Here is a 22,635-nt window from a genome sequence, read left to right as displayed (position 1 = left end):
TCTTAATATATGTACTAAGTACTCAATAGGAGACATCCTTGCTGAGTAATTAAGCTAAGCCTTATGCTAGATCCTGAAAAAAATCACCAGTGTGCATAGAAATAGTCTGCAAAATCATAGTTTCACATGTTGATGTTGCTTTAACTGTTCCAGCCACCACCAACTACACAGCCTTCCCCTGCCCCATTGGCTACTTCTGTGTGGAAGGAACCATTGAGCCAGAGGAGTGTCCAGTGGGGACTTACAGGGACACTGTGGGAGCAGGAGGTGGGGAATGTTTCTCATGTCCTGCTGTTCTCTTCTGTGTGGCCCAAGGGCTACAGACATGGGGATGGGCGCCGCCATAAGCGACCAAATCAATGGTTGCAGGAAGGAATTTAACTTAACTTTTCATGATCACTTTAATTTGGGGGCTTTTCTAAGCAATAGCTGAGAGATTGGAAATCTTATTCAGTCACAAGTCTTAATTCTAGTTGTTGGGGATACATGTGCGTGGATAGGTGTAGAGATAGGTACTAGCCAAGATATTTTTTGGCTTTAAATTTCAGAAAAGTGTTCTAAAAAGCTTTTTAATTATTTGATTGTGTTAATTTCAATAAATAGTGAAAAATCAATGGAAATGTAAGGCTCAAACAAACGTCCCGTGTTACTTCCCCGCAGGTCTGTTTGATTGCCACCCCTGCCCAGCTGGTTTCTACTGTCCGGACGGGGGAACCACCTTCACCGGGATCCTGTGTGATGAAGGAACATACTGCCCTGAGGGCTCCATGAACCAGACACTCTGTCAGGCCGGTGAGTCTGGGGGTAGCTAATTATAGAATGACAGTGTCAGTCAAAACGTTCAGGTGCTCACGACAGATAAATTCACCATCCTGTCTGATATTGTGCTGGAGGTAAAAATATTGGAATTATATAAAAGTTAAATACTTCATCAGGTTGTTATCAGCAAGAGAGACAGCTGTTACAGGTTGTTATCAGCAAGAGAGACAGCTGTTACAGGTTTTTCTTTGCCAGCTTTATGAATTTGTACTGTTCTGCAAGATGGTCAAGTAATTGTAGACAGTAAACGATTAGAGATTTTGACAGTAAAGAGGCAGGAACATACTTCATATTCCTATGCTTTTTGCCTAGATCAACCAGATAGTGAGTAAGTGAGTGAGTTTGACAGTGTTTTGAAGATCTTGAAGCAGGAAATCTTGATTCTACCATAAAACTGTGTCTGTCCCTTGCAGGGTTCTACTGTAACCACTCCATGACCCAGCTGCCCTGTCCACCTGGCTACCACTGCCCCGCAGGATCCTCCTACCCACTGGAGTGTCCGGAGGGCCACTACTGCCCGGGTACAGACTGCAACAACACCGAGGCTGGTAAGGCTGCTACCAAGAGCAAATCACAACGTGTTTGATGCTAAAATGCTTATAATATATAACTACAGATACATGTAGAAGAATATTCCTCCATCAGTAGTGACATTTTTATAGACTTAAGGTAAAAACAAAACCTTTATCAAATTGTCACTGATTGAGGAATTCTACTTACTGCGATACACACATGACAGATTAATTTCTTCAGCAATATATAACTACAATTTGGGACTGAATACTGTATGTTGTAGCTTACAACAATGTAGATTTGTGATTGGGAAGAGGATATTGTCGACAAACATTTACAGTAGAGTATCAAATACCATGATATCCTTTGAACTTGTTGTAAGCTTTTTCATTGATGTTTTAGGCACCATCGTGCCACTGAAGTGCCCACTGGGCTACCACGACTGTGACTGCACCCCGCGAGACACCTTTGAGAACGTGTGTCAGATCTGCAGAGCAGGTAACTTTTCATTCTAAATGTGTTTATTGAACATTGTAGGGGGCCTGCATGACACTGAATACATTGCATTCAGTTCATAGCTGAGGTTTAAAGGTGTTACCACAACATGGAATATTGCACAATACTGGAAACTAGCTATAGCCTTTATGTATTTGATGTTGGCATTTGTTAAACAAGAATAAGTGGTTGTGACTAAAGACCTTTGCTATTCTAGCTTTTATATACAGTATTGAACTTTGTATTAACAGATTGCAAAACACAAGGCTTGTTAGCATAAACGTTTCATAAACACATACATGTACAATGTAGCAAAATCAATAGTCCGTACTTATAAAGCTGCCTTTCTGACAACTCTCCAGTGTCACTGACAAAAGGTAGTGGATGTTACCTGAAACGTCTGACCATTTCCAACATCATATGCAGTGCCGTGTCTTATTGCACGATGTCTAACCCTCCCTGACTAATGTAGCAAAGTGTTGAGTGAAAGTGTTGTGTTCTGCCAGGTACGTACAGCAGCGACCCGACCCAGCCGGCCTGTCTCACCTGTCGGGCAGGTGTGGTGTGCCTGGAGGGAGCGACGTCCGACCAGCCAGCCAGTAACGACTCTGCAACCTTCGGGGTCAACTCCACCAACTCCTACCCCTGTCCTCCTGGTCAGTCAGAACCCTCAGTCATAATCTCCACTAGACTCTAACATTCTCAACTGTATCGTGCAACAATGATTACTGTAACGTACCGTGCATTCCGAATTGGTAAATAGTACTAAACAAAGAGTCATACTAAAAGTAAGAGATAAACACTTAGAAGAATTAGATAGTTGACACTTGGAAAGTTCTTCAGAAAAAAATTTCTAGCTTCTTGCTTAAATTTCTAGGTAACTAATATTTCTTTTCTGGCTTTAAACCTTGTACATTAAATTTTGTACTTTTCCTTCTAGCTGTGTATTTTGCTTAACGTCTAACGTGCCTGTTTATAGTCATGTACATTTGTTTGGAAGTCATTTTGATATAAATCCAACCAATGCTAGCTAGTATGCCAAGGCTTGCCTCCTCATGGACTCATAAATTGTGTTCCACCATCCACCCCCAGGTTACTACTGTGAGGCAGGCGTGTCCCTTCCAGCGGCCTGTCCCCCCGGTACCTACCAGCCAGTGGAGTTTGCCCGTAGGGGCCAGCAAACTCCACGGTACCTGTTCATTGTCTGAGCATACATTTTCTCTCCATGGACTGACATGTACTCCATTGTCCACTGCAGGTTACTACTGTGAGGCGGGTGTGTCCCTCCCAGCAGCCTGTCCCCCCGGTACCTACCAGCCCGTGGAGTTTGCCGAGGGGCCGGCAGACTGTCTGGAGTGCGCCGTGGACCACTTTAACCACCTGCAGGCACAGGTGATCTGTAGAACATTATATTTACCTTGAATGTGTACCTTTAAATATATGTGTGTGTGTTGTTAAGTACTCTGACGTATCCGTCATACAACCTACCTGTTTTAAGGTAGTGTTTCTTAATATGTTTTAGAATTGTTAATTTGAGAAAGATGAGTTCTTACCAGTATTTAGAGCATTACTGTTTTTAAATGTAAAAAGTACGCAATTCAGCCCATGGCTGCGATGTACTTTATCTGATCAAAATGATCGAATAAACCATTCATTCATTCATTCATTCATTCATTCATTCATTCAGACCGCCTGTTTCCACTGCGGCGGGGAGGCCAGTCAGCCGGGCACCGGCGCAGTCGGGTGTGTCTGCACCGGATCGGGCAGGGACTTCCAGGTCAGGGGTTGGCTTTACTGCTGGCCAATCAGAGGCTGTGACCATCATACTGTGTTATCTATTAACTAATTAGAAACAAAGACAGTAAAAATGTGTTTTGATGAACCTCCAGTTATGACCAGGTCTGGAGATTCAAAACACTTCAGCCGATTATATTATAAAAATCAGTGAATGCAAGGTCAAAATTGAGTAAAATTGTATTATCAGATCTCTGTTTTACTTCTCTTTCAGTTTCCTAGATTCTGAGTACCAGTAATTTTTAGTGTCTTTCACATATGTGTCTATGTGGTCCTGTCTGTACTATGGGTTTTTTCCCGAAATAAAGTCATTCATTCATTCATTCATATGATGTCTTTCACTTTTATTTATAAATTTGTGTAAATGATCAGTAAGAGCAAATGACCCTGCTGACCTGGCTGACTTTTGATTTCTGTGTATCTTCTCAAGAGCTACAGTTTAACTTCTTACTCTCTCCCCCAGCCGAGTGACCGTACCTGCCCCTGTGCGGCAGGTTTCCGGGTCATGTCGGGTCGGGAGCAGGACTGCGTGGAGCACGTGTTTGACATCTGTGGGGAGAACCAACACCGCAACCAGGAGGGGTACTGTTTGGACGAGGGGCAGTGGATCACCTACTGCAGCACTGAGGTGGGAACAGGATCTTTACAATAAAGCTTCAAACATTGTTTAGTTAAACATTGAGTTAGATGTTCAAAGGTTAGATGTAACAATTAGTGTTTTGGTGTAATGTGGCCAGCTGCCGCCAGGAGGGCAACTGTGTGGATCGAGGGACAGTGGATCACCTACTGCAGCACCGAGGTGGGCTGAGGAAACATTCTACACAAGAAAAGTTGCTAAAGCAACTAGATGGATACTGGAAATCCGGATGGATATTTAAAAATCTATGCAGTTCCTTAACAAGCAACACTTGTGTTTCATTACCTTTATGTCACCTTCATCCAATAATCTTAGTGTAGGAACATCCTGCTAATTCTCTGCCTCCTAAGAGTTGTTCTGTGCAGGTGTTTACCTGTTGTACCTGTGCAGGTGTTAACACTGGCTGTTATTCCTTTACAGGTGTGCACCTCGGAGGCAGCATACCTGGGCTACGATGGCCTGCTGGGGATCTGCCTGTGCCGTGTGGATGATCTGGAGGAGATCTGTGATCTGGAGTGCCGGCGGCTTCAGAAGACCAGAATCCAGCTGGTCTGCGACCCTCTGGACGACGAACCCACGCTGAGGGTCAACTACCCCAACGGGACTGCTAAGGTCTGTACTCCCTTTGCAGAAGGAAAACATACTACACTTTGTACTATTTTTGCTTAGTTTCTTTTCCATTCCAAACAAATTAAGTCAATGACCTGGAGGAAACTTTGCACAAATTGTTCACTGTCGCAGCTGTTAGAATCTTACCATCTTGAGGTGCTTGTAACTGAAACCTTCCTCCCATCCGCAGACTGACTACGCCTACAATGAGCTGACCAAGGTCATCAACAGCAGAATCGCGCTGAAGAAGGAGAGCTGCAAGTACAAGGACGGGACTCCGGAGTCCGTATATCTGGTGCAGATGTCAGGTAAGGGCTGTTTCCAGTACAGAAATGGCAATCTAGTAGGACGGGTGTGTTTGCATGAGAAAAGCTTTGATTTGTCTCCTCTATGTAACTTTTTCTTTGCTCTTTAAGAATTTTAATTAAAGAATTAAAGCTTTCTTAAGTCATATTTTCAATTTCAAACGCATTAAAGATGTGTAGCTTGCTCTACAATGTATGTAATGGAAGTCAATCTGTGGCTTTATATTAGCTTGCAAATTTACAGTGACCAGTAGAAAATGAAAATAATCTGTAATAGACCTTTTTCGCCATGAATTGTTGAGAAGATTTGTCTGTAAACCAAACCTGTCGAACTTTGTTACCTCTTGAGGCACTGGTTTCCTTGGTGTGTACATCCCAACTCTGTGGAGGTGGACAGCCTGTTAAAACAGTCTCATATAATCAACTAATTTATGCCCCATTAAATGTTGAGAGGATTTGACTTCAAACTGTGACTGAATTTTTTCCCTCCTCTCCAGGCGATGGTTTCCTGGGTGTGTACAACCCCAGCTCTGCAGAGGTCGATGACCTCGTGACGGAGAACGTGAAGACGTCAGCAGGCACGGCGCGAACCCTCCCGTTGTCGGGCGGGGCCCGGAGGAGGCTGCTTGCTCTCTCCACCATCAACGGCTCGTACTACGAGGGCATCGCCAACCCAACCGTCTGTCTGCTCTGGAACGAACTCATGTTCTTTGAGGTGTCCAATGACCACTTCCCAGTATATGATAGGTATGGCTTTTTGGCTTTTTTATGTAGTTTCACATAATCCCTAATCTGTTATTGTTGGCCTACTTAAGGCATAGATCAGTCCAGTTATGTACAGAAAGTACAAGCTGCGTTTGACTAGACTGTAAGTTTTGAGCCATGCCCTCACACCAAGAGGGGACCCCTACTCTTCCGAAAAAGTGCAGTATCTTTAACATGCTTTAACATGCTTGAGGTGTGGCTCTCAAACATGGGACCTCCTTCTTTATGCACCATCCAAGAGTACACCTTCAACCAGTAACAAGAGTGAGTGAGACCACCAATGAAATAGCTAAAACCCTCATACTGCTTCTTCATGACACAAACTACTAAAGAATAGTGTGCCAAACAAGCAATTCAATTTTCTTATTTGTTAGTATTTTAATATATAGATTAAACATCTGTATTAATTTTCTATCCACAGAGACAACCTGTACAACACAAACGAGCAGTTTGACTACGGAGGTTTCCGGCAGCTTGCAGAGCTGCAGAGCCAGGTACAGACCGCCACTACGCTCTTCGCCTACCGTTTCGCCGACCCGGGAGTCTACGTCTTCTACCTCAGCACCAACGTCAACAAGAAAATGGTGAGCTGAACACAAATTTCCTTAACCCTCAGCCTGCTAATTAGGTAGCTGTTTGTCACCAACTTTGTATTGGTCATGCAGTTTGGCAGCAGGGAGAGGGTTAAAAACATTAAATTTTGTGTCAGCATGTCATGGTCTTGTGTATCTTTTAATTGCTCTTGGATGTATTTGTAAGTTTTTAAATTCTATCCATGAAAAAAAAAGGTTTAAGCACAGAGCAATGTACATGTAGTCCACAGTGTTTGTCATATTCTTTAGAATTCACTGTCTCAGCTTCTCTGAAAATTGCTAGAAGCAGATTTTTGCAGTTTTTGCATTTACTTTCTTAGGGAAACTATTGAGTCATACATCTTAGGTCATTATTGCAAATCTACCTGGCACATGATCTCCCACCCCACCCTTTCGCCTGCAGTACGTGCGAGTGATGGCAGATGGCGCTCAGTGCTCGGAGGACGGGCCCTTCTTCCCCACCACACCGCGGGCGCTGATCCAAAGTGGCATCGCGCTGGACGGAGACCTGCTGCTGTCCCCTGATTGGCTGCTGATCGGCATCCTGTTCGGCGCCACCCTCCTGCTCATGGTCCTCCTCGTGGTCGCCTTGGTAACTGTTCTTCTGCTTTCCTTCTGAGAACATTTAAGGGTCATATAAGGTCAGACCTCTCACTGAAACAACTGTTTCTCTGCCAGAATTGTGTTTGAATGTTTAAATCAGATCATAAAATAAGTCTCATCCTGATGAGTCATTGGAGTGAGTTACATAAAGTTGAACATGAACTTCAAGGCTGTTCACCTCTGAGTATTTGTGAGTTTTCAAATTCTGTCCATGAGAAGATACAAGGATTCTGTAACTCTTGGTTTAAGAACTTGGGCCTAAAATCTTCACATTGTCAAAGCCATCCTACTGATGATTTCAATCAGTTTTCTTTTGTAACGTTTAAGAATTATTTTCCTGTTTTGAAACAAAAAATGGTATTTTCACTCTCCCAACTTTAGGATTGATGCCCTGTTTTCTACTTTAAGAGCTGTGAGCCCCATCAAAGACTCATTTTTACATATAATTATTAATTTAAGTGAAAAATAGAGGTTTCTTTCACCCAACCTCTTCCTTGATGCCTCGTTTCAGTAATTCAGCCTGTGGCTGCGATGTACTTTTCATGTCCAACCAAAATGATCAAAATTTAACAAACCATTCATTTCATTCATTCACCATTCATCCATTTGCTCCTTCCACAGCTTCTGTTCCGTCGTTACGGCTGGGCGAAGACGTCGTTCATCAACCCGTACTACCGCTTCCTGTCGCAGAAGTACAACATGGACGACTACTCCTCCAAGGGCTCCACCGTCCACCCCGTCAAGAAGTTCCACAGGAACCTGGGCGCTCCAGAGGAGGAGGAGGAACCTGTGGAGAGTAAGTCTTCAGAGCTCAGGGATAGCTGCTGTGATGCTCGTAGATTAATTAAAGTGTTTGTGTGAGCTTAGATGGTAGATGTACAGTGTTCTGAATGTCAAAAAAGGCATGAAGTTTGCAATTTCTAAAACTCACCATATGGTATAAACCTACTAGACAAAACTCTTGGAGACTATGTATAAGTGTTAGCTGTAGAAGAAAGGTCAACCATAAAAAGCATGTGTACTACTGCAGGTAGTATTGATGGAGACCAGATTTTGCCACAATGTTAGAATATTTGATGCTTCCAGGTTAACAAAAATCTCTCTTATTATGTACTTTTCAGCGAGAGCTATTGAGCTGAAGAGCGAGGAATTCTGGGACTACGAGAAACAAGTTGACCTTGAAGCCTTCACTTCCAAGGACTTCTACAACGAGCTTGCCAAGCAGTCTCGAGGGGTGACGGCCATCTTGGGCAGACAGAAGGAGGAGGTAAGTCAAAGATCACAACATTTTCTGCTGCAAGTGCATTCACTAGTAGAGGGATAAATCTCTCTGAGTACTCTAGCGGACAATTGAGACCTCAGCAGTTCTCTTTGGATTAGGCATTGTTCTCCCAACTTCTATCTCAGATCTCTTGCAGTCTCTTACAAGTCTCTTTTTTGAAATTGTTGTCTTACATAATTTTCCATTGTTTGAAAAGTCTCTTTCAAAATTACTCAATGAGTACTCAATTGTCCACTAGAGAACTCAGAGAGATTTATCCCTCTACTAGTGATTCTAGAAAATAGCAGCAATGCAGTCTCGTTGATGTGATGCTTGGGTGTTGACCTATGACTGTTGACCTACAACTGTTGACCTTTAACTGTTGACCTATGCCCTGTCCCAGGTGAAGTCCCTGTACCAGAAGGTAGCAGGTGAAGCGGAGTCGCTGAAGGGCCTGTGGGTAGCCAAGCTGCACCTGCGGAGCCGCAGCGCGCTGGCCACACAGGAGGACCTCGCAGACTACGAGAGGAAGAAGGAGGAGGTAAGATTTCCACTCGTCTACTCATTTTTATTCTAAAGCTAAACATTATTATTAAATGTGATTTTGCTGCATTATACATGTAGATTTAGAGGAAAAATAATCCCAAATGCCCACAGCACACTGCCACAACCCCACTCTTCTGTATTTAAGTCTAGGCACTACTTCTTGGAATACTAAGGATCTTATATGAAGTGCAGATGTAGATTCTAATCTGTGGACCAGTGATGTATAACTCCCGTTCCCTTCTCTCAGTTGGAGATAGAGCTAGAGAGGCGTAAGGAGCTGGGAGCCAGGTTTGAGGCCGTCCTGCAGAGACAACAGGAGCTGCTGGAGGCAGACGAGATCGCCAGGGAGGACCACCAGGTCGGGACTCTGTTGTATCCAGAACCAAATTTTATATAGAACTATTCCTTATCCAGAACTATGCTCGGGGACAGTTCTAAATAGGCCAGAACATGTATCCCTCCAAAACTGTGCCTGGGCAAACTTACATTTGTAGATGCACAGAAACTGTCCAAAACAGTGCCTGATCCTAACCCCAACTCATTAATGCATAGAACTAGACAGGCACAGTTCTGGATCACTGGTATATTTATTTATTTTTATAGTTATGATGGTAACCATATCGTGGACATTAAAAAAGTGTGAAACACTAGAACCTTCACTTTGAGAAGATAGCACAGAAATTTAGATTCAGCCCATTTTGTAACAATGTTTGTTTCATGCCTCCAGGTTGCCTACAGTGCACCCATGAGGGAAGCCATGAGGAGCCTGCACGACCTTGTGGAGAAGGTCACAGAGGGCAAGGTCAACCCGACCTTGGATGACAAGGAGCTGAGAAGGTAGGCAAAAGAACCTGCTGTGCTTCTCAGATGCACAACATCCTTGGAGTTTGGGGAGTATTGAGAAGGGCCACTGTTGTGTTGTCACAATAAAATAACTTGTTATGGACCAGGTCCTACATGTATATTCCTGCATGCACTATCTCTTGTGTGGGAACACTGCCACTGGGTTGTTACCCTATTCCTGACCTATTCTTGTCCTGTTCTGCAGTATTTCAGCCCGTGTGGGAGCCCTGCTGGGCAGGATGTCCCATGAGATCACCACAGAAAGCCAGCGTGTGGGAGCGTGGGGGGTTTTGGGGCAGGGCACCGGCGCACAACTGGTGGATCCTGCCACCAAGCAGCCACTCAGCAGGGAGGCTCTCATCGGTGAGTTGTGATAGTTTAGTATAGACAAGTGCTCATATTCTGATAGTGTAGTAGAAAGCTGCTTTAAGTAATCTTTGCATTCTGTAACCTGTCTATAACCTCATTCACTTGCCCAAGACTTCCTCACAAAGCATATTAAAAACTCCTCAAACATTATTTTCAGTTTTTATCATTTCTTTACCTAAAGTCAATTCCCTTTCACACACAGAGAATAGATGTAATAATTTGATTCATGAAATGTCTTTTAAAAGCTGTTGACAGTTGAGATAATTCTTCTCCTATAATAGTATTGTTCGGTGTGCCACACTTGCCAGTATTTTACTATGAGAGGGTCCTTTGCCAGCCAACTCTTTCTTGGCTGCCTGCCATCTAAACATTCTGATCTGTCCAGACTGTCAGTAGACAATCTAACCCTCCTGTGCTGCCCCCCAGCTCCAGATGGTACAGTCCGTGCCATGGAGCTGATCCACCAGGACCCGATCTCCGGCCTCGTGGTGCCGAACTCCGATGCCCGCATGCTGCTGCATGATGGGAAGGTTGCTCCGGTCGCGCCGGACATGTTCGTGCACCCGCAGACCGGACGAGTGCTGCCCATCATGGGGAACGTGGCGTACGACCCGATCTCCTCACGGCTTGTCTTCACTGCAGATTCTGCTACAGGTGAGCATTGAGGAACACGCACAGTCGTATCTAGTTCTAGGCCTGGATGGGTCAGGTTTAGGATCAGGCACGATTCTGGATAGTCTCCGAGTATCCAGAAGAAAGCAGATTTGCCCCAGACACAGTTCTCTAGATACACGTGGACTATCCAGATTTCTGGATATAATCATGCATACTTTTCTTTTGGCTTTTGGCTGTGTAGAACATCTGCATATCATTTTAAGAATTAAAAATGTTGTAAAATCTTGCGTATACATATCATGCATCTATTATTATTAGCAGTATTAAGAGTGGTGCCAGAAAAGTCCCATGAAATGATTGTTGCCACCATTTCTCCTACCGCCAGGCGAGGCTTCAAGAACGGAGGAGCCGCTGATCCCGTACGTGCCGTACCCACACGATCCACAAACCGGCGCGCCCACACGGACCAAACTCACCACCCTGCAGCGCAAGAGCGACCTTCGACTCAACGCACCTATGCCTGACCCCAACAGGTCAGGGGTCATGACCTCTGCTGCACTGGCAGAGTCATCGATCATTAGTTTATTTCATATCACTTGGGTTGCTCAAGTAACTGGATAGATTTTGGAAGCTGTCAGACGTTTCAAGTAGCATCAAATACTTTTTATCAGCAACTCACCATCTGTTGCTTGAGTAACATTTTCCTTGTGTGATGTTTCCAGTGTATTTTTGGTACAACCTATTTTTGCAATCTTTATGCTAGCAATCACAGTAGATCAACAAAACTGCTTGTTCTTGTACAAAGTATTAATTATAATTTATAACAGTACTGTACAATGTGTGACCTACATTGTGGAACAATAGAAATTATATTTTTGTCTTTATGTAGTACGTATACTCACTGCTGTTTCTGTAACTTTCTGTCGCAGTGGTCTGCATGTTCCCATCGCTGCAGTGACTATACACCCCCAGACCGGAGTGGTATACCCCCTGGCAGGCTCCCACACAGACCCAGTCACGGGCCTGCCCATTGCTATAGAGGTGGGGTCCGTCATGATAGACCCCAACTCCGACCTGCCGGTGCCCATACTGGGGGTGGGGCTGGACGCTGAAACTGGTAGGTTCAACTTCACAACATTGCAGGATCGCACATTTAGCCCTGGTCCACTGTTCACTATTTGTCCACCTTTGACCTAAGATTCTCGAATTTTGTTACGTTTAACTTATTGTTTATCATTATCTTTTGCACTATTATTTCTATTATTTGTAGTGGGCTCCCTTGGAAATCAGCTGAAATCAGCTGAAGGGACTACCCACATCCTACCAAGATCATTAAATAGATAAAAAACTATATTTGCTCAAAAGAGCTAACGGAATGTCTCCAGTACAATGAATCTGTAAATACTGATTCAGAACACAGCATCTTCTCTGAATAAAGAGACTCTTTTTACAGTCTCAACTCTTGACCTAAGACTGAATCAAGATCACTTAATGTTTTTTTAATGTTCCCGTTTGCCTTCCCACAGGTGATGTTGTCCCCCTGGGCGGCACGACCACCACGTTCGGCGGGCGTGGCCCTCGCTCTCCCATCATCCCTGGAGACACCTTCTCAGAGCCGCTCAGCGGAAAGTAAGATCACTACAGTTCCTGTACATGTCTGATGTTTCAGTTATTACAGAGAGGAAAATAAAATACCTTTTTTAGTCTTTGCCCTTGAACCTCTTCTAAGACAGTACGAGGACAATCAATTATGTTTCTGCAAGATTTTGAACTATATAAACATTGTCCTGTTTCTAAACCTTTAAACATTGTGTCTAGACCTTAAAACATTGTGAAAAACCTTTAGATTAGAAATGAAATGTCCTAGTCTCTGCCTTAGAGCTACAAGTGTACTTACAGCAAGATGACAATTTTTGGTACATTGCATTTACTCTTGACTGAATGCTAATTGTACAAACAGAACATTTAGCAAACAAATAGAAACAGTGGTGAGAATAATATTATAATACATACTAACTAGAACTAAAATGCTAATTCCTAAATCTGCTGGGTCTACCATCTGTTTTTTTTTTAGACAGATCTGTTTTGGCTGCAGGGTTTTGAAGTAGATAAATATTGTCCTATGTTCTTGCACAGTGTCTTAAGTTCTAAAGCTTTAAACTTTGCCATGTATTACAGACCAGCCCATGTGCATGGCGGTGTGCTGGGGGGTTGTGATGTTGTGTGTAAAACTTTGTGTGTGTATTCCAGAACAGCCCATGTACATGGTGGCGTGTTGGAGGGTTGTGTGTAAAACCTTGTGTGTGTATTACAGACCAGCCCATGTGCATGGCGGTGTGCTGGGGGGTTGTGATGTTGTGTGTAAAACTTTGTGTGTGTATTCCAGAACAGCCCATGTACATGGTGGCGTGTTGGAGGGTTGTGTGTAAAACCTTGTGTGTGTATTACAGACCAGCCCATGTGCATGGCGGTGTGCTGGAGGGTTGTGATGTGCTGCCCAGCGGAGGAGGTTATCAGGCTCTGCTGGATGCCTGTGTGCTCGCCTGCGAGGCCAGAGTCCTGGCTGCACTGCAGGAGTACAAGGACGCCGTCACAGGTGGGTATATGGCACCTAGCTGTCTCAGGTGTGACTATGGCAGCTGGCACAGGTGTGACTACATGTATGGCACCTGTCATATGTTTGTACGTACAATGTACCTGAGTCAGATGTGTATATGGCACTTGTCTCAAAAATACAAGGAAATTTCTTCCAAGGAATGTTTCAAGGTTTTCATTCTGTTATAATTTGTTAATCCTAAAAAATGCTTTATTTTAGGCACTGTACAGATGTGAAAGAAGCTAGATCATCAAAGTTTAAGCCATTTTTTCTGGATGTAGCAGTAACTTACTGTTTTTCCTGTTGTTACTGGAGGGGGACGGAGTACACACAACTTAATATTACAAACTCTAACTTTACAACTCTAAACTCTGGACATTACAACAACTTTATTAACAATGTTTGAACTATAATAACTGAATATAATGTATATTTTATATCCTGTAATGTTTCTATAATGATAGTACATGGTTTCAGATGTGGATCCCATAGGCAGTTGCCTTTTTAACCATTAAAGATGTATGTATGTGTTCCCCAGGCCCTGAGGCAGTGCAGGCCGGCCCGGCGCTGAACTGTCACCATGAGCAGAGTGTGCTGGAGACAGCGCTAGGGGAGCTGGGGAAGGCACGGCAGCGCTGCAAGGCACAGCTCCTCCGCACCGGGCACAACCTCACACGGAGGGAGGAGAGGGCTGCTATCCTGGCTGCTACTGGAGGCTCCGCAGGTCAGTTCCAAAATCTGCAATATGTGTGTGTGTGTGAATGTGTTTGAGTAAGAATTAACAAAGCAGACCATATGCGAAGGTAAACATTATTCATTTGCTTTGCAAATATTACTTTTCCAGTTGTATATTTTGTTTTCTTCCAGTGTGACATAGTTTGTTTACTTGTTTATCCCCAGTTATGACAGAGTTTGTTTACCCCCCTGCAGGTATGATGGAGTTTGCAGCGACGGGGCAGCTGCTGCCGATCCTGGTCGGCACGACGATGTTTACTAGTTTGTTTACTCACGTGTATGATGTTTGTTTACTTGTTTACTCCCCTGCAGGAATGATGGAGTTTGCAGCGACGGGTCAGCTGCTGCCGATCCTGGTTGGCACGACGATGACCGACCCGGCGGGGTCAGGCCTGCAGGTTCCCGTCCTCGGCATTGACAGGGACAAGAAAACCGGCAACGTTGTTCCGCTGGGGGGGACCATGGAGGACCCTGAGGGAGAAGGTTAGTGAGCTAGTTAGTTAGCTAGTTAGTTAGCTAGTTAGTTAGCTAGTCACTTAGCTAGTGTCCCGCTGGGGGGAACCATGGAGGACCCTGAGGGAGAAGGTTAGCTAGTTAGTTAGCTAGTTAGTTAGCTAGTCGTCCCGCTGGGGGGAACCATGGAGGACCCAGAGGGAGAAGGTTAGTTAGCTAGTTAGTTATCTAATCATTAATAGTTGCTGCGATTAGGCAGGGCCTACGGGTTTCCATAAATGTGGATGTTATTTAGTTAAAGATATATTTTTTAAAATTTAATCCATAATGAATCAAGTCGAATCAGAAGTTGGCAGAGGGCTATCCTCTCCTTGGTGCTGAAACAGTTGTAACAGTGTAACACTGGTTATGGCTAGATGTAGGCCTGTTTGGTGACAGATTACTAGTAGTTACAGGTCCATGCTGGGTAGATAAGGATTTAACTGATATCTTTACCCTTCTTTTCCATTTTTGTCTCGTTCTAACAATAATCCCCCCCTCCCTGCAGGCCTGGTACCGATCATGCTGGGCCGGCCAGCGGTGGACCTGGTGACGGGCGAGCTGAGTCCCATCAGCGGCGTGCGCATCAGTCCTGACACGGGGACCGTCACGCCGGTCACGCTCTCATCGGGAGGACACAAGAAGAGGAAACCGCCTCTCGGAGCTGTGAGTTGATTTTAACATTCAACAAGCAGCAGCATGTCTTACGTACATTGACACAGAAAATCTGTCATACAGAACAGTCTAAAAGTTTGAAATCAGAAGCAAAACGTTCCATTGCAGTGATGCAGTGTTTCAAAAAGATTTTAGCACTTTTACCAATGACCACATCTGACATTACCTGGTTTTGAAGCAATTAAGTGTCCTCCAGTAGAGAAGTGGCCCATTGTCATAGCAACAGACAAATTTGCCTGTTCCCAGGTTGCCATGGTGGAGGATGAGCTGGTTGCTAGGCGGAGCTACTGGCGTCGCCAGCGGCAACGAGAGGAGGAGGCAACCAATCAGGAGGCGTTGCTGGTGTTCCAGCTGATGTACGACATGGAGAACATCACGGCACAGAAGGCAAGGCTGCTGTAGTTGTTTCTCACACTGTGCTAACAGTCACACCTCTGGATGGTCAAAGTTATGAGTTCTGTTGTTTAAAAAGTACAAAAATTTACATGACATATACCTTCCTGCTTTTGGTCCTTGATATCCCCCTTTACAGCTGCCTTTATTATAGCCCAGTATGCAAGAATAATTTCCTGTAAAATAACATGGCCAATCTCAATGTATTAACACTATAGTCTTGGAGGATTTGATGTTTAGCTCTTTAAATGCAACCAGGAGTTTGACGTTAGCCACCTTATATAGATTAGCCTCTGTAAGTAATTTACACTGTGGGCATAAAGTTAACTGCCTGGTATAAGTTATGAAAGTCCCTATACTATTAGTTGGTGTGCAGAGTGAAGCATTCTTCCAACAATTAAAGGCTTTCTCCTCACTCCATGTTATGTAGATTGAGGACTGTCTGGACACCATGGCAGAGAATGTGCACAAACTGTCGGATGCGGCTAAGAGAGAGGTCCAGAGGAGGACGGATGCTGAGGAGGAGTTCACAGCCGTCCTGCCGCCAGATGTGGTCTCCATCCTTACCCAGGGTACGGCTCATAAGCATACTTACATATATTAACATGTTCACTGTCTAAACATATGATTTTCTGTAAACAGAAGAAAGAAAAAGTTCTTTAAATTTGTAAATTTACAATTTATCCTGACCAAACATACACTTCCCTCCATTACTGTTTTTTTTCATGTGATATTTGTTAACTTTCTTTTGTATGATATTGTGGGACTCTAGCACCTTCCTCATGAAATAAATATGAATGAAATGAATACCTTTTTTCTAAATCACACTGACTTATGTTGTGAACCTGTAACCCTCCAGTGAACCAGGCGGAGCGGGAGCGGGAGGAGAGACATCAGGAGGCGCATCGGAAGTTCGCCGAGACGATCCGGAAATTCTTCCAGAAGCTGCAGATGGAAGAGAACAAGTACAAAGACAGGATGCAGGAACTCGAGGTACATAACACTTACACACCATATACAGGAGCTACGGACTCTAGTTAGGGTTAGTGTTAGGGTAGGGTAGGGTAGGGTTGGGGTTAGGGTTAGGGTTGGACAGGATGCAGGAACTGGAGGTACGTACATTTGTAACACTTACACACTTATAATATACAGGAGCTACGGACTCTGTAGTTAGGGTTAGGGTTAGGGTTAGGGTTGGGTTAGGGTTAGGGTTGGGTGGGGTGAGGGTTAGGGTTAGGGTTGGGTGGGGTTAGGGTTAGGGTCAGGGTTGGATGCAGGAACTAGAGATAGGAACTGGTCACAGGGAAACAGAGATTCCATTCATGACTCTTTCCAGTTAAACCATCTACTATAAAAATCCCAGAGAGCTGCATTTCGTCAACCTTTAGGGTTAGAGTTAGGGTTAGGGTTAGATTGAGTTAGGGTAAGGGTTAGGGTTAGGGTTAGATTTAGAGTTGGGGTAGTGGTAGGGTTAGTGTACACGTACTGACAGTATTGTACCCCCCCCCAGGGGAGCCATGAACCCAGATGCAGAAGCTACAGTGCTGCAGCGTTACCGGCAGGCCAAGTCGCGACTACAGGCAGAGCTACAGGACCAGATCCTGAGCCGGTCGGAGAATCTGGACGAGGAACACTCTGCCCTGGAGTACGTCAGGGAGAAGGCAGAGCTGCTCGGACTGGAGGCCAAGGTGGGGCTAAAGTAGCATACAATCACATCTAGTGAATACAGTCAATAAAAAATAAAATCAGTTTTTGCCATATCTAATTTGTCTTAACTTCACCTGTTAACGTTGTTCAGACCTGTTGGATTCTGTCATAGTTTGTAACTTATGTGCACTGTTGTTGATGAAAGAAACTGACAAATTTTTCATATATTTCCCCCCAGAATGTCCTGACAGGAGCAGTGGTTGTTGCCGGGGACTACGATGCCACCATCTCGGGCGTGTACGGCGACGACCTGACCTCCCCCGCCTCCAGTCGTGAGCTCATCCCGCTTCTCAAGCAGCTCATAGCCATGCTGGAGGCCGGCGGGCAGTTCCAACTCTCCGTGGAGGGGGCGCAGCTCTTCTCCGGAGGGACAGGAGCGGCGGCCACACAGACGGCGCCAACAGTGCACCGAGGACTGGCACCACTACAGGTAGCTATAGACCATTTCTGCTTGCAGATTTCACATAAAAAACATGTACTGACAGTGTACTGATTGAAGATTTTTCAGCTTGTTTGTAAGCTGCTTTCTTGTGGATGGTCATAGTGTTTTAAATCTAAACAATGTAAATCTTCACAATGTAAATCTTCACAATGTAAATCTTCACAATGTAAATCTTCACCATACTTATAACAGTAGGTATGGTGAGCCAGCTGTCCAGTACTTACCGATGGCCTCAAATTGAGCTAAAATTTGCAAGATTCTGTTCATGATGGATCATTTCTTCAGTTTCAGTGACTTTTGTCAATTCATCCAAAATAAGGCTTTAAGTTCCAGTTCCCTTGTCTTGATAGTGACTGCGTCTTTCTAAGGAAAAAGCTTTTCAGGCTGATATGTATCTACTAGTCAGAAACAAATTTTGAACGACCAGAAGTGTAATGTGCACAGTGCGCTGTGAACTATGTAACACTTTTAGTACACTATGCACCAAGTAACATTTAGCGTCAATGCACAGCAAACCAGTCAGAATTGCCCTGATGAAGATGACAGACGGTCAAACGTTGGCTCGTGAAAAAAAATAAATATATAAAAAAAATAATAATAAATGGTTTTGATGAAAGAACTTTGCTGTTCATTCGTTTACCAAGAACCTGATGAAATTATTTACGGGAGAAGTGTAGTAATGCCTGCGTTCATGAATTTTCCCCAGTTTGCCGGTCCCTCTATCCCTATTGGGGAAGTGGAGACCGTGCAGGGCCTAAGTTTAAGAGTACAAAGCTTTTCGCTTGTAGCTGATATATATCTACTAGTCAGAAACAAATTTTGAATGACCAGAAGTGTAGTTTACTGTAGTAATGCCTGTGTTCATGAATTTTCCCCAGTTTGCTGGCCCGTCCATCTCTATTGGGGAAGTGGAGACCGTGCAGGGTCTGACCTCCGTGGTGCCGAGCCAGGGAACAGCAGGGGTGGTGCAGACACAGCTGCTGTCCCACGCTGTCCCCGGGACAGCAGGAACAGCAGGCATGGCCACGACTGTCACCCAGCAGAAACAGCAGCCGGAGATGTCTGAGGAGGAGCTCAAGGAAAAATCCAGGTATGGAATTAGTCCTCACAAACTTGACATGAAATTATAGGCAATTTTTTTTTTCATTTTTGCCCAAATATATGGTGGTCAGCCCTTTCAACTCTAGCCTGCAACTTGATGCAATACAACACCACAGGGTGTCAGGGTGCTACAGCACCAATTACCATGGTGACATCTTGTCCGGGACATTAATCTTAATATGAATATTTAACATTTAACATTTTCTCACGCATTCTCTTTATCTTTATGCCCTTTAGCCCAAAAGGCTAATCTTCCAGGGATCATTAAGAAATAAGAATAACTCATTTACAACAGTATTACAACATGGTATTATTTACTAAACCCCAGGAGCCTCCTGGAGCGGTTCACACGTGAGGCTGTGCAGCTGGAGGACGAGCTGCGTGCCGAGGAGATCGCTGCCATCAACCAGGTGATCCAGGACGTGGAGAGGGAGAAGGAGAAGGCCATCCAGCAGGTGCAGGCCGAGCTCAAGGAGAAGCTGCGCAGGTGCACCACTGATGAGGAGAGGGAGAAGGCCATGCTGGAATCTGCACAAAAGGTTGGGGCTTTCTCCAATATAATTTTTTGCCTAGTCCATATAACTTAAAGGAGTGAACGGGTCAAACAGCCAATCAGATGGCCAGACAGTCAGCAGTGGAAGACTTTGGCCAAACATCATGCTGCCCCAACGACTGACTAAGGTATGGGAGAGAGAGAGAGAGAGAGAAAGACAGAGAGAGAGAGTGAGTGCTATAACTGAATTGTTGTGTAACACACAATGTGTCTGGGTGTACTACTGATGAGGATAGGGAACAGGCAATGCTGGAGTCAGCACAAAAGGTATGGGCTGTCTTAGATGTAGTGGTTAATAAGTCTCTATTCTGTATAACTGCCTTGTGGTGTAACACACCATGTTTCCTCATGGTACATGTACATGGAACAGGCCATTTTTGAGGCTGCACAGAATGTAGATTCTTCACTGTACTGTAAGACTTTGGTTGGAGGTTGGTCTGTTCTCAGCAGATGCTGTATTTTTGTTGACTGTTATTTGTAAGCAGAAAGCAAATGCTGTTTTCTGTATTCATCCCTTGTCTTGTCTTCAGATCCAGAAGATCAATGAGAAGTTTGAGACTGAGAAGCAGAAACGTCTGAAGAAGGTGCGTAAGGAGCTGAGGGAGGAGCGAGTCCGCAGGAAGAGAGCCCTGCTGCAGTAAGTCTGGTCTTTAAGACACACTTATGGTGAAAACATCTCAGTGTTAGGAAATAGAAATTGCAAAGATCCTGTTGACTAATCTTTGTGCATAGGAAATCTAGATAGGAAAACTCTGAAGTCATCAGATGGTCTCAATGTCTGATGTACATCATATTCTGTGAAAAGCTGAACCAGGTTTAAGAATCATGTAATAAGATACATTGTATATGGTGTCTTCCTCACTTCTGCCTGTAGGATACAAACGCAGAAGCCCTGAAGGCTTGGATGTGGATGTAAGTGAAACGGCATGAGTCTCATCTAGCACAATGATGAGTCTTCAATCTGCAGGTGACCAGAAACAGGACCTGATGTACAGTGTACACTGATAGACAAATGATTTTCTCTCCCCTGTGTGTGTAGGAGACAGAGGGCTGAAGCTCTAGAGGCAGGAGTGGATGTGGATGAGATCAGTACCAGCGATAAGTCTGCCATCTGATGATAAATTAGACCAGTGATGTAGTTAGATGGTTGATTGTTCTTTCCCCTGTGTGTGTAGGAGGCAGAGGGCAGAAGCGCTGGAAGCAGGAGTGGATGTGGATGAGACGGTACCAGCGATCAGTCTACCCTCGGATGATGAGTTGGACCAGGACCTGATGCTGCTGGCTAAGCAACAGGAGCAGCTCATCGCTGAGCTGAACAAGGCCTTCGCTGAGGAGCTCGCACGGGAACAGGTCAGATGGAGTTCAGAGTAAGAACATTATATAAGGTGGTATTTAGTTTGTCAAAACTAGTCTCAAGACCTTTGAAACTCTACAAATACTTGGTACTAGCTGTCCAGCTAAGTGCAATGTGCCATGTTGAAGTGTGAAACTATGCATCTTTCTGAGTTCTTTGTTTTATCAAAATGTGTGGTAACTGTTTTGGGGATCCAACTTTTGAAATTTTCTAAAGATTTAGTATTTTGTGAAAAATATCAACTTCAAGTGACCATGCAGTGTTATTTTGCATTCAAGGATACATGACTATATATTAGGAAGGTTAGAGTGGCTGCAGGTTGGTCGATTGGTTGATGCACATAGATTGATTGATTGATTGGCTGGTTTTCTGGTACCAGGAGGAGATAAACAGCGAGAGATTTAGGGTTGGGTTAGTTGATTGATACATGTAGATTGATTGATTGATTGATGGATGGATTGACTGATTTGCTGGTACCAGGAGGAGATAAACAGCGGTCGTAAGGCGCAGCTGGATGCTGAGATGGAGGCTCGGATCCGCGCCCTGAACAGGCAGATGGGCAGGAGTGATGCAGAGACTGACAAGCTGCTGGAGGACATGAAGAAGGTACCACTAACGTCACTTTTCTTTACTGAAGTCCTAATTTGCATTTACAATGGCTTTTTATGTGTTAGAATAAAGTAAAAAATATGCTCTTGTTGCACTCTCTGAACTGATAACTACAATACGGCATCAAAACATGGTTCCAGTTGTGTTCTCTTTGCTAAATGCTCTAGATGTCAAAGGAAGACAATAATTGAGTGATCATTAATGAAGACGAAATGTGTCAACAAAAGACTTTGGCTCCTACCAGATTCAATGAGCCAATGATAATGACCTATCTTGAAAAGGGCTTGAAAACGTGGTGTGATCATGGTTCGAAGCCATCCTTTTTGATTCAGAAGTATTGGTTTCAAACCAGTAGAGTGTGACCAACCTTGATCTTGACCTTGACTTTGCTGTTCAACCTGCAGCAGTCAGCAGCCCAGCGAGGTCAGAGGTCGAACATGAAGGACCGGATGCGTCAGCGGCAGCGCCAGCGGCGCACACGGAGCCGCGCCGACGGGCCGGAGATTCCTGAGGGAGTGGAGCAGGGCTCGGAGGAGGAGAAGCTCATCTTAGAAGGTGCTGGCAGTGTCTTAGATTCCCTTCAGAATCTTCAGATAGCTACTTAAAGCCTAACTGTGTGTGCAGTATTTTTCAAGTTGAAAAATGGGGTTGAGAAGAAACTTATAATAATTTATGCTCTCTTGGTTGTCGTTAAAACAGATCTAACATCTGTGAAAATGAGTAAGTCATAGACAGAGATCAACATTGAACACAGACCCTTCTTTCCAAATTTCAAGCCTACCATGCTCAAAGTATTTCAGCGTGAAAGAGATTGCTGCTACTGATGTGGTTTGTGAAAGTAGTGAGTTCTGACCTTCGCGATGGACATCCAAGAAGAGAGTGTCTGACCAGGGTATTTTCAAAGTAGAAGTTTTGGGTGCTTTACAATGTATGAACAGAAGTCGAACATGAACTCCCCCACCTTGTTGTGTCTGCAGCTTTCCAGGCCCAGCAAGATGCGGATGACCTGAAGGAGGAGGAGGCTCTCATGGCGGTTATCGATGAACTGGACGCTGAGGACCAGCGTAGAACCCACATGGAGACCCTCGATGTGAGTCTATACATTGGCAACGCACAATCATGTTGGGCATAGGGTTGGTCAAAGGTAGACAGTAAGTTCTTTGTACTGCTTCCTACTAGTGACTTTAGCTATATGTCCAGATGACACAAAT

General features: G+C 44.4%; 1 protein-coding gene across 1 annotated transcript in view; it reads left to right on the top strand.

Moving 5' to 3' along the window:
• The window catches only part of LOC109475082, a 130,278-nt gene that overhangs the window by 91,623 nt on the left and 16,020 nt on the right, over positions 1–22,635 (top strand). Inside the window, exons 120-160 of the mRNA XM_019775624.1 lie at positions 154–267; positions 661–792; positions 1,233–1,367; positions 1,735–1,830; positions 2,334–2,483; positions 2,920–2,994; positions 3,086–3,219; positions 3,515–3,604; positions 4,085–4,249; positions 4,679–4,870; positions 5,058–5,175; positions 5,670–5,919; positions 6,359–6,521; positions 6,934–7,122; positions 7,755–7,929; positions 8,255–8,400; positions 8,798–8,935; positions 9,188–9,298; positions 9,668–9,777; positions 9,989–10,146; positions 10,579–10,806; positions 11,153–11,300; positions 11,697–11,884; positions 12,294–12,396; positions 13,218–13,363; positions 13,902–14,087; positions 14,411–14,581; positions 15,099–15,256; positions 15,512–15,652; positions 16,089–16,230; positions 16,518–16,651; positions 17,170–17,346; positions 17,544–17,795; positions 18,514–18,573; positions 18,686–18,897; positions 19,237–19,447; positions 19,992–20,098; positions 20,637–20,811; positions 21,296–21,421; positions 21,829–21,979; positions 22,402–22,514. Coding sequence (XP_019631183.1) covers positions 154–267; positions 661–792; positions 1,233–1,367; positions 1,735–1,830; positions 2,334–2,483; positions 2,920–2,994; positions 3,086–3,219; positions 3,515–3,604; positions 4,085–4,249; positions 4,679–4,870; positions 5,058–5,175; positions 5,670–5,919; positions 6,359–6,521; positions 6,934–7,122; positions 7,755–7,929; positions 8,255–8,400; positions 8,798–8,935; positions 9,188–9,298; positions 9,668–9,777; positions 9,989–10,146; positions 10,579–10,806; positions 11,153–11,300; positions 11,697–11,884; positions 12,294–12,396; positions 13,218–13,363; positions 13,902–14,087; positions 14,411–14,581; positions 15,099–15,256; positions 15,512–15,652; positions 16,089–16,230; positions 16,518–16,651; positions 17,170–17,346; positions 17,544–17,795; positions 18,514–18,573; positions 18,686–18,897; positions 19,237–19,447; positions 19,992–20,098; positions 20,637–20,811; positions 21,296–21,421; positions 21,829–21,979; positions 22,402–22,514 — 6,170 coding nt within the window. The remainder of the gene's footprint in view (positions 1–153; positions 268–660; positions 793–1,232; positions 1,368–1,734; positions 1,831–2,333; positions 2,484–2,919; positions 2,995–3,085; positions 3,220–3,514; positions 3,605–4,084; positions 4,250–4,678; positions 4,871–5,057; positions 5,176–5,669; positions 5,920–6,358; positions 6,522–6,933; positions 7,123–7,754; positions 7,930–8,254; positions 8,401–8,797; positions 8,936–9,187; positions 9,299–9,667; positions 9,778–9,988; positions 10,147–10,578; positions 10,807–11,152; positions 11,301–11,696; positions 11,885–12,293; positions 12,397–13,217; positions 13,364–13,901; positions 14,088–14,410; positions 14,582–15,098; positions 15,257–15,511; positions 15,653–16,088; positions 16,231–16,517; positions 16,652–17,169; positions 17,347–17,543; positions 17,796–18,513; positions 18,574–18,685; positions 18,898–19,236; positions 19,448–19,991; positions 20,099–20,636; positions 20,812–21,295; positions 21,422–21,828; positions 21,980–22,401; positions 22,515–22,635) is intronic.

The sequence above is a fragment of the Branchiostoma belcheri genome, unplaced genomic scaffold, assembly GCF_001625305.1.
Source record: "Branchiostoma belcheri isolate BF01 breed outbred unplaced genomic scaffold, Haploidv18h27 scaffold325, whole genome shotgun sequence".
In the NCBI taxonomy this organism is placed as follows: Eukaryota; Metazoa; Chordata; class Leptocardii; order Amphioxiformes; family Branchiostomatidae; genus Branchiostoma; species Branchiostoma belcheri.
This window is presented reverse-complemented; position numbering and strand designations above follow the sequence as displayed.